The 11,796-nt window shown below is 40.8% G+C and overlaps 1 protein-coding gene across 2 annotated transcripts; it reads left to right on the top strand.

Moving 5' to 3' along the window:
- Positions 1–1,231: 1,231 nt before the first annotated feature.
- On the top strand, positions 1,232–11,533 carry srsf7a (serine and arginine rich splicing factor 7a). Of its 2 annotated transcripts, XR_009063458.1 has the most exons (9): positions 1,232–1,464; positions 2,209–2,439; positions 3,965–4,141; positions 4,236–4,328; positions 4,497–4,538; positions 4,633–4,677; positions 8,693–8,791; positions 9,371–9,874; positions 10,979–11,533. XR_009063458.1 is itself a non-coding variant. In XM_057838752.1 (8 exons), exons 2-8 carry the CDS (start codon positions 2,216–2,218, stop codon positions 11,028–11,030), a joined length of 732 nt encoding a protein of 243 aa, XP_057694735.1. In that variant the 5' UTR covers positions 1,232–1,464; positions 2,209–2,215; the 3' UTR covers positions 11,031–11,533. The 2 variants fall into 2 exon arrangements, 1 of the variants encoding a protein (XP_057694735.1); XM_057838752.1 differs by lacking the exon at positions 9,371–9,874.
- Positions 11,534–11,796: the final 263 nt, after the last annotated feature.

The following is an 11,796-nucleotide window of genomic DNA, read 5'->3' as shown; positions in this document are numbered from 1 at the left end:
TCCGACTCAAGCTTGCCGTTCTATAATCACGCCAGCCTGTTCAATTATGTGGCATCTTTAAAGCCCCATCAAAAAATAAGCACAGTAGTACCTCTACTTACGAACGTCTCTACATACAGAATTTATAGGTTAAGACATGCCTCAAATGGAAAATATTGCTTCTTGTTACGAAATAAATGTCAGGATACAAAAAACAAAAATACAGTATCGCTGGTACTCGCAGCTTCAAATGGAAAATATTGCTTCTTGTTACGAAATAAATGTAAGGACACAAAAAAAAACAAAAATACAGTATGGCTGGTACTCGCAGCTCCCAGAGTTTACTGAACATAACATACTTATAGCTGCTCTGCCATTGGCTATTGCCTAGCATTCCTGGCATCCATTTGGCTAAGAGGGACCTTTACTGTGTGTGTGTATCTCAACGTCCTCTTCATCCGCCCCTCGTGTTCCAACAGCTTTACATGAGTGTATTATCTTTTATTCTTTATTCTTGTTTTTTTACATTATACACAACTCTTATAAAACGGTTATGTTTATTGTGCAATAATCTAATTACAACATGAATTTGTTATATCTTTTGCATTTTTATACAATATGAAAGATTTAGGACTGATTTTTTGGGGGGGGTTGGAACATATTTACATGGAAAACGCGTATCTACTTACAGAATTTTCAAGTTAGGAAACCACTTACAGAATACTTTAATGTTTAATTTCTGTCGATTTTTTTTCTCTCGACAGAATTCAATGTTTTTTTTTTTTTTTTTTTAATTCATTTATTTGGCATAATGTGGTTATGTAATATGTTATAGTACAGTATAATAAAAAAAAGTTCATGTAGACTTTGTACTGACAAAAAATACCATTGTTAAAAAAAATAATAATAAAAAAAATTAACATCTTAAGCAGTTACTCACAATGTTACTCATTACTTGAGTATTCTTTACACCAAATACTTTTTTACTTGTACTTTAGTACATTTTTTGGATTACTACTTTTTCGTAAGTAATGTTATTTTGAAGTAACGTTATTCTTACTTGAGTCAAATTTTTGGCTACTCTACCCACCTCTGCTCACTTTACAGTCAATGCAGTAGGGCTAGTCAGAGCGTACACACAAGATGACCGCTGATTACTAACGCCGCTAACTTCTACTTTTCACATATCTAGTTCTATTTACTTGATATCTGTGTTAGCGGAACGCAACTGCGGAAATGACGTAACATCCCGGGCTTTGCTTCGTTACCCGTATGTTCGGCAGCCGACCTCTGTGAAGTGGGGACGGGTGTCATGGGCAAGACTCCGTTAACGTATTTTAAAGTGTTGGTCTCAGTTTTTTGACCCTTTCGTTATTTGGAAGCTATCCCGTGAGCAGAAGGGACAAAAAACAACTTTCCTACACTGGGCTTGCTTTTGTGGTTTGGAAGTTAATCTTAGCTCGGCGACACCAACCGCGGAAGAAGGTAGGTAAACGCGCGTGGTCGCCATTGTTGTGGAGCGGGTTAAATGCGAGGCCTTCTGCTAGCAGTCAATTCGACGCCTAAATCTCCTTCCAAATCTCGATTACGTTGTATTTGGGACTCATACCCGTGTAAGTGATCAACCATAGCTGCTGTTTTGTCGAATATATATGTTAAACATTTAATAGCGTGTTGAAAACGTCGAATCTTAGTCCGCCATTACCCAAGCCACGAGTCGCTGGATTTATTGATTTAGCAGAGAATCGAGTGTCATGATGGTAAAAACCCTCTGATATGAAAGGAAATCCAACTAAAGTATAATTTCAGATGAATTTTCAGTCATAGCCACAACCGCGTAAAGGCAAATATTAACTCAACGACATCATACCGGTTGGCTTTGAATCCTTTCATGTTTAAGGTTGGCCGATCCATCTCCTTATTTTTTTTTTAATAATAAAATGTTTTTTAGCAAGTCGTTTTTGTTTTTGCTTTGCTAACTGTTGGTTTTATTCAATTTTAAAGCACGCTTTAATGGCACGTTTATTTCTAGCGTTTTCATTTGTTCAGTTAGGTTTTGAATTACGAGTATTATTCGTTTCCCTGACAAAAGCTAATAATACTTTCCACATTGAATTGCTATTTATTATTTACAGTACTCGCATAACGCAATTGCTGCCATGCGTTTGTTATTGAAAAATTGTATTGGCGTTCAATAACACTAATAATCTTTTAATCCTTTATCTGCAGCAAGGAGATGTCCTATTACTCTTCATCCCGGAGTTCATCCCGGGCCACTGACTGTAAGGTCTACGTAGGTGACTTGGGCAACGGTGCCGCCAAAGGAGAATTGGAGCGGGCCTTTAGCTACTATGGTCCGCTAAGGACCGTCTGGGTGGCCAGAAACCCGCCAGGTTTTGCCTTTGTCGAGTTTGAAGACCCAAGAGATGCAGAGGATGCTGTGAAAGGCATGGATGGAAAGTAAGTAGATTTTTAGCAACGTCCGAAGTCCATTAAACCAGTGTTTTACAACCTTTTCTGAGTCACGACACGTTTTTACATTGGAAAAAATCTTGAGGCACACCGTAAACTAGTAAAAATGTTCCAAAATGACTTTCTATACTGTATATTTAATTATCGTATAATTTCTTGCTATTTATACTTACTCAGTTGGATATTTGATCGAACTTGAAACATAATGGAATAGATTTCGTCAAATATAATTTAAAAAATTATCGAGAATTTAAGAAATTAATATAACCTATGCAATTTTTTTCACCCTGCCTATTAAAAGATCGGAATCGAGAATCGTTTGGAACCGGAATCGAAACGTGGAATCGGAACGGTTCAAATTCAAACATTCAAAAATAAATATTAAAAGCGATATCGGATAATTTCTTGCGGCACACTGGTTGAAAAACACTGCATTATATACTAGGGCTGTCAAACGATTAAAATTTTTAATCGAGTTAATCACAGCTTAAAATTTAATCGTAATTAATCGCAATTCAAACCATCAAACCATATGGCAAATATGCCATATTTTTCTGTAAATTATTGTTGGAATGGAAAGATAAGAAGGATGTATACATTCAACATACTGTACATAAGTACTGTATTTGTTTATTATAACAATAAATCCACAAGATGGCATTAACATTATAAACATTCTTTCTGTGAAAGGGATCCACGGATAGAAAGACTTGTAATTCTTAAAAGATAAATGTGAGTACAAGTTATAGTAATTTCGATAGTTTGTATATTGTGACTAAATATTGCCATCTAGTGTATTTGTTGAGCTAAACGAAATATTTGAATGGAGTTTGACCAAAGTCTTTGAGTATTATTTTGCATAGCTATTTTGATTGGGAATGCCAGTTCTCTTTGCATTGAGCGCTTTTCTTTTTGTGAACATTATTTTCTTTTTGAGAGATATGAATATTATTTTTTGTTGTGCTTTCACTAAATAATACTGTAGCGACTTAACTGTTCTAAACTACCCAAATGCATGATGGGAAGTTGTGCAACCATGACTGTCTGTGGTGGCTGCAAATTGTATATCTTCTCTGCGTTGTATAGAAGACGTAGTGTTCAGAAAAAGATCGTCCCCTGTCATTCCTCCCCACATCGCTTACCATACTAGATATATTTATGGTGGAAGAGATGTCAAAGTTTATACTGGTAATTAGCGGGGCTCCAAAGAATGCCTGTGTCCACTCCACTCTCTTGTCGCTGCCTCTTAGCTCTCAATATACTTAAAACGGCGCCATTGTAGTCTGTTCGCGGCAATGCGTGAGTGTGTCGTTCCGCGCATGCGTTAAATGGGTTAAATATTTTAACGTGATGAATAAGAAAAAAATAATTACCGCCCGTTAACGCGATAATTTTGACAGCCCTACATTAAACGTATACAGCGTTCCTATGTACGTCTGTAAAGAACTTTATATCTTTTTAACAGTTACAAAGTTGAATTCAGCCCTAATTGTTTTTTTTTTCCCCTCCACAGGCTACTGTGTGGGTCTCGTGTGCGTGTGGAGATGTCGACAGGCATGTCCAGGAAGGGCCGCGGACGCCCCAGCCGACGCCAGTTTGACCCGAACGATCGCTGCTACCAATGCGGAGATCGTGGCCATTACGCATACGACTGCTATCGTTTCAGCAAGCGAGGAGGCCGTCGCAGCAGGTGAGGGGGAGCAAGTTGACACCTCTAAGGAACTCGTCTCACAAATCCATTTTTTAAGAAAAATAAACAGTTCACGTTTTCTCCTCGGCGTCAGGTCTCGGACCCGCTCTCGGTCACGTTCCAGGTCTCGATCCCGTGGCCGTCGCTACCGATCCCGTTCTCATTCCCGCAGCCGTAGCCGCAGCAGGTAAGATAGGTTCAGTGGAATTGTAAATGTTTCGATTTTCTTAAAACCTAGTTTTTTCATACTGATCTACTGAATTTTGTGAATCCTGACATAATCAAGATGGAACTTTTTGTCGTTGTGAGGTGATCATTCAAGGTTCTTGTCTTTTTTTTTTTTTAACTTCACCAGGAGCCGTCGCCGCTCTCCATCCTACTCCAGGCGCAGGAGCAGGTAAGCTGGCGTGAGCTGTAATGATCTCATTAATATCAATGTGCTCATACTAAAGCTGTGATTATTCAAACTCTTGTCTTCTCTGCAACATCAGGTCTGGCTCTCCAGCCCGTTCCAAGTCTAGGACTCCAATGAGAAGGTGCGACTGTGATTCTGTAATAATTCCTATTAGGGCTGCTTGAACTAATAGGCCAAAAAAAAAAAAAAAAGACTCCAATTAATAGACAAATACTTTATTGGTTAGAGAAGGGGTGTCCAAATGTTTTTCTCCAAGGGCTGCTTTCAGAAAAAATTCAAAGGACGCAAGTGCCCACTTGAAATCCTTCCACTTTCATTTGTAAAACAAAGGATTGGAATCGGCAAAAAAGATCCGGTTCAATTTTTTTTTTAAAGTATGAACTCATTGGCAGCCGTACACAGAGATAGACATTCCATCGATTTTGACTGGGAGGGAGCTCTTAAGTCAAATTCGAGTGGACGTCTAATGCCATCAACGGCAGGGAAACGTCATAACCCAATGCTAGCCTTCCCAGTTGAAATAGATTGTTCTATAAAACTCCTTTCAGACTTACATCCAGCTAAATTCCCATATAACTTGACGCAGGGTTTTAGTCGTAGCTTTCAGACGTTTGGGGATGTACCAGGAATTACCCGGGTAGGAAACTTTCAGACATGTACTAGGGGTGGGCCATCTTAGGCACCGCACGATTCGATTTTTGATCACGGTATTGACAATGATCTTGGTTATCGCGATTATCACGATTATCGATGCTTCGTACATTACTGATTAATGAAGTAGCCAATCAAGTTCATGTCCATTATTTATTTAAAATATCCTTATGATTCAACAGGAACGATGGAAACATGCCCATACAACAAAAAGCTGCCTTTAAGCTGTTTTTTTATTTTTTACAAGAAAGTGCAAAAACATTAACCATTTTAAAGGGAGTACTTTTTTTCTCAACAATACAATAAAATTTACACTGGTGGAATGAATTCCAAATTTTCTGGACACAAACAAAGTGTCTTTAGAAATAAGACTTCTTTTAACCAATATACTTTGTTTTCACAGTGTTACCTCCCTTGTTTGTAACTCTTGGAGGGACAGGTGGAAATCACAACTGCTCTTGATCACTTTTAACTTTTGGCGTTTATTGCCTTGCACATAAAAAAGTCTGGCAGTCTCCAACATAGCCACACACGACGCCCCCCATGCGCACACACAACTGTCAGCTCCTAGGCAGCACTTGCAATAACAGATTTCTGTACTACTTCGCATGTTTGTAGTGTTACCGTTGTACTTAATCATGGTTTTACATGTTCTGCAAATGAAATACACGTTAGCGAATTAGCTAATTAGCTTAGCTCTCAGCACTAACTATCAACATCTCATAAACAATAACAACAAAGGCTAAACAGTACAAGAGGGTTCGTGTACTCACCTCTTATGGACGCACATAGGTCTTAGCAACACACTCAGGACATTTTTCAATTGAAATGCCTTAAAACTACTGCTGGACATCTGAAAGACAAGGAGCAACGAACTATCTCACTTCCCCTCTCACTCTAAAAAATAACTTGCGCACAAAAGCGCGACCACCTGCCTCTCTTATACACAAATTTATTTTCCAGTCTTTTAAAAAGGAGTAATTTTCTCTCCCAGTAACTGGGAGCATCCATCATAATGTTGTGCATGCATCTGTTAAGGGTGTCCGGGTGGGAGACGTGTCTTGAATTTCCTTCCGCTACGAGCGGCTGTCATAAAGTTATGAGTGAAAATCGTCGTTTTTGAACCTTTATGAATCGTAATCGAATCGTCACTTGTCGAATGGCGATGCATGTAATAATCGATTTTTTTGGAACTCCTCTAACATGAACTGTGTCTCCCCTCTCTGAGCTGGGAGGGCGGGGGACGGGATTTTATAAACCGAACATTACGTCGTTTTTGTTTGGCGTCCGCAGCAAAACATGCCACACTTAAGATGGATGCCCAAATAGCAACAAATGTACCGTAATTTCCGGACTACAAGCCGCTACTTTTACCCCCTCATTTTGTATCCTGCGGCGTGTGCAATGATGCGGCCAATTTATCGATTTTTCTAACAGCCGCCAGGGACGCTTGAGCATGAAAGCTAAGAGTGAGACGCGTGGGATATATGTGTCGAGGAAGACGCTAGTTTGCACTATTACGGGTCTTTTTTTTTTTTTTTTTTGCTTTGTGCATGAATAAAATTAGCAGACAAACAACATGGAAAATGCTAGAAGAAATGCACTTGCAACTTAACATCAGGTGAATCGTGCATTTAAAGTGTTTTAAAGCATTTGTAAATTTTGTGGAACATAGAAAATATCCAGCCAAAAAGCCGAGTCACAAGTCACAAGATAGCTCAAATGAAAACATTAGATTTAAAATACTGATATTCTTCACAGTTAGCTATATTCATTCAACTTGTCAGGTTTTGACTCCTAATGGGGAGGCACTGATGAAGTGACTAGCTCCATCTAGTGTTTAAACTGAGAAGATCTCAAGCTTTTTGTGCAGGCCACATTCAATAATATCATTTTCATAATTTGCTGTGGGTCGCAGTTTGGACTAGAGATGGACTGATATGGGTTTTTCATAACCAATTATTAGTATTTAGAGGGGCTGATTGATAACAGATTTTTGGAACCGATGTTTATTTGCAGTAAAAGTGTAAAAATTTGCGTTAAAAATAATTAATGCAAACACTGAACTTCATTGAAATGCCTAAAGCAGGGGTCCCCATTTGCCGGGGGCGGTCCGTGGCACATTTGCTAACGGGCCGCACTGAAATAATAATTTGATAACGACCGCATTCTGGCTGAATTAACCCTGTGCCCCTGCTTAACACACCAATATCTCTGTCTACTCTAGATACAATACTACGGGATAGATTACAATGTCGTCATAGAAATCTATTGATTGGACTGCTAGCAGTACATCTTGTTTGTGTATGTAATATATCTATGTGCGCTTGTCCTGGATAATAACGTGTTGCTAGGACGCGGGCGCAGCACATTTGTTCCCGGAAATAATTAGCCCCCACGCGAGCGAAGATGACTGGAAAACAGACGTCTTTTGAGATATTTTTACGGCGAAAAGGGCACCTGACGAGCCTACAACCTCGAACACCCACGAACTGCGAACTGTTTAACGACAAGGCGAAGTCGTTAATGGTGAGAGCGGTGTGAAGTTGTTGTGTGGAGCTTACATGGCAGGATGTATCTGAGGAGAACTTTTCTACAAGTCCTTTCATGATCAAACATAAGGTAATATTCCTTTCTTTCAAGAAAGTTTGTAGTGTTTACTTTCGAATCGCTGCATTTGCGGCTATGTTTAACGTTACGCGCATGCGCAAAACCCCATCGTTGCAATTTTTGATGGGTTGCAAAATTTGTCAGAACATCGGTCCGTGAAAAAAAGACCCAAATAACACTGGTCCGTGGTGCAAAAAAGGTTGGGGACCCCTGGCCTAAAGCATGATTATTGGACTACACAGATGGAAAATAATAGCTTCAGAAGTCGAAACGTCTCTAATAAAGTTGAATAAAAGGTTAATTAAATAGCTCTTTGATTTTTTCCACAGAAAACAAAGCCCATGCTGACCTCATCCAAGTATCCTTGAGCGAGATACTAAACCCCACCTTGCTCCTGGTGCTTTGTCACCAGTAGGTAGATGAGGATCTAGTATAAAGCACTTTGAGGGCATTAAAAAGGTGGAAAGGCTGAATACAAGTGCAACTCCATTTACCATTACCATTTAACCAATCAAAGGATGGGGTGAATACTTGTGCACGAGACAGCAGGCAAGAGAGAGAGGCGCGGCTGCATCTGAGCAGAAATAACCCAGTTCGGTCGGCTGATTAAAAAAATACCAGTACCGAAATACGTCAAATTTCCAAATATTGGCGCTGATAATCTATCTCTAGTTTGGACACCCCTGATTTAGAGGCATTGTTTATCCGAAGAAAAATCCCACTTTTTTTAAGGTGTGAAAATAAATTGAAAATCATGTGGCTTTTTAGCACATCATTTTGCGCACTTTTATAAATGGTACTTGAAGTAATCATCATCATGTTTAAATTATGGTACTAGTTTCAATAGTTTAAACTTTTGTTTTTGCCCCCCATAGTCGCTCTAGGTCTCGATCTCGGTCCAGGTCTGCACCAAGAGGGCGTTCCGCCTCCCGTTCCCGCTCCCGATCCCCGTCGACCAATCACAAGAGGAACAGGTAAGCAACCCATCTGTTTCCCCGCAAATTGGCCATTGATTAGCACTTTAGCGTGTAGTCACCTCAAGTCCGACAAATAACACTTTGTGGGAAGAGGCACGAGATGGTTGTAGATGATTTTGACATATCACAGCTGGAGCGACAGCTGACGTGCAGATTCTAGTCACAGCTACAGGCAATCGCGTTGACAAGGTCTTCCTTCTAAACTGGCCGTGTTTCGCCATCGTCGTCCATGCTGAGATGAACAACCAGAGGACCCTGAGCCTTCGACGCCGACCCGTCTGAATCCTCCCCCTCTGCCGTCGGCCATGTTAGCGTGGTTGGGGAATAGAAGAACGCGACAAAGGGGCTTGTGTCAGGTGTAGGGCCAAATAAGTCAACATAAACGCGTGTCAACTGTTGATGTTCTATAATTTTGTCACAAAATGAGTTTTGGTTAATTTAACTTATTTATGCGTGCTAAAAAAAATTGGTGAATATCAGCCCGGTTGTGGCTAGGCAAATTTCAGTACAGAGCTGCAGGTAAAATTGAGCACCTTTGCCGCACAGTTTTGTTTATTTTTCATATTTTCTTTAAAGTGAGTGCTGGGAGCTGCGCACTGCGCTGACACTACAGCTGATCCCAGGCCCAAGGTCTGCCAGCTGGCGGTGTTTACGTCCTGCGGGAGGGTGACTAAGCGCTGACCTGAGATCAGCCTTCGCCTGGCATTAGACAGCGAGAACCTCCCCCCGCAGAGTGATTGGGTGACCTTCTGTCCGACCAACGCACACGCTCAGACGAGATCAGCCCGCGCACTCTTACAGTTGTTCTCCTAGAGTCACCCAAGGCCAGCCAGCCGGCAGATCTACCAGAGCGCCGACACGAACAATTCAGAGTTCGACCATTAAAATTCCATTACCTACCTACCTACCTACCAGACACCCCCTACTACGTACCTACCAGAGCTCTGCGGCCTTTGTGTTAGCTTCTGAAAATGAGAGTGAGCTGACCAGAGATCGGTCTTCAAGAGCGTAGTCATCCGTCCTTCAGTGCTTTCATCCTTCGCTTCTCTGTACTTGTTGTTTCTGCCAGTGTCTCCAAAGGTAACGAAATCCCCATCCTCCCCCTACCCCATCTTTTCTATCTATCCCCCTTTCTTCCATGACAAGCTCTTGTTTATGGTCAAAACAAAAAAATACAGTGGGGAAGTGAGTGGCAACAACGCTAACGGTTGACAAGCATGCTTCGAGTGCGTGAGTGAGTGAACGTTGCGTCGGAGGTGTGCGCGTGTTAACTTGCGCAAGCCAGTTATACTGGTTGTGTTCCTTCCCCTCTACATTCCCGCGGCGCCTTGAGTTACTGTTCAAAGGAAGTTGAAATTTTGTCTTCACAGCTGAAGCGATCACCACTTTAAAGTAGCAGCAAGCTGACAGGCCAGCTTTACTTTGCTCTTGCGAGTGCATATTTATCCAGTCTTTATTTTAGACCTGCAACATTTTGGCCTTGTTCAGACTGGCATCCAAAATCAGATTCTTTCTTTGCCCATCCAGATTGAAATTGGATGGTGCTTTCTAGTCTAAACAGTGACCAAGCACAGAGATCTTTTTTTTTTTTTTTTTTTTTTTTTTTTGCGAGACTGAAACCACATATGGGAGGTAGCTTTGTAACGCGTGGCTGGGCAGGATGCATACTCAAAAGGTAAAAAAAAGGGAACAGATGTCCACTATTGCACTTTTAACACACACAAAATAAATCCAGCTCTACCACTCGTCACTCGGGAGGGCAACTTACCACGCACACATGATCACACTTGGCTCCCCAAATAGTATGTAGCAACTGAAGATGAAAGTGAACATACTAGTACAACATAGATGCGCTACAGTGTACCGTGTGTGTCCTAAGGAACAAAAATGATCACATAAGTGACCGTTACATAGTCCCCACTGATGAGGAAAAAGGCTGTCCACAGAATAGCCTGGATTTAATTTGCTTGCTAAAAAGTCAACAGTCAGCCCTAAAAATCCGATATAAGGAGGAATCCGATTGGAATCAGATAGGCCTGCAGTCTGAACTCAGCCTTAAGTGCTAAGCCTTCTGCCCAGCAAGTTTTCACCATGTGGATTTAGCTGAGTGAGTTTCTGCAGCGGTTGTCTTCCTTGTTTAATTCTCCTTTGCAGCAAAATGACTCGTCTCCTTTTCTGTTTCAGTCGTTCCCGCTCAGCAAGTCAAAACCGAAGTCCAACCCCAGCCGCCAACTGATTGAAGAACAAGACCACTGCATCCCCTTCCCCGCTGCCTAACCCCGTCCACCCATACAGCAGCTCTCAACGTTTTCATACAATGTTTCATTTCTTTGATGTACGATGTGCAGGTTGGAAGTGTGTCCTCTTGACACTAAACATCAATTTTGTAGTAGTTGGACAAATATTGTAGTGGACTTTTTTTTTTTTTAATTCATTCAAACACTTGGACTTCCTAGTATAACATGCTTTGAACTTTTTTATGAAGCAGATCCTGGCCTGCATTGCCTCATAATTTTCATTGTGCTGCACTGCCCCCCCCCCCCCCCCCCCCCCCAAACTACAAAGTTTGTGCAAAATGGGTCTAATTCTTTTGGCTTTGCGTTTGTTCCTGTGTAGTATCTTTATTTTTAGCTTTGTGTGTGATTTATTTCCATTTTCAGGAAGGGCTGCTTGAACTGTTGGTCCTGCTTCTGTTAAGCCAATGGCAGTTTTATTTTTAAATAAAAATCACCAACATGACTGGTTCTTTTTCATTTGACTGGTTTCAATAATTATCTACAAACATGAAATGAAATTTGATCAGACTGTGCCTTCTAATTATCATGAACAAAAACTTTTAATGAGGCTAATGCAGACTTCATTAACCAAGAATACAGTTGCCTGGCAAGTTTGGCCTCGAATCGATGCACAATTTTAACTTTTACCGTTTTCCCGCACGAATCTAACGTTGTGAAGTTCGCTAAGAAATTGACATTTGTCGCCAGGAGTTTAAAGAACAATTG

This window comes from Corythoichthys intestinalis, chromosome 6 (genome assembly GCF_030265065.1).
Source record: "Corythoichthys intestinalis isolate RoL2023-P3 chromosome 6, ASM3026506v1, whole genome shotgun sequence".
NCBI classification, from domain to species: Eukaryota; Metazoa; Chordata; class Actinopteri; order Syngnathiformes; family Syngnathidae; genus Corythoichthys; species Corythoichthys intestinalis.
The sequence above is the reverse complement of the archived record's forward strand: the minus strand, read 5'-3'. Positions and strand labels throughout refer to the sequence as shown.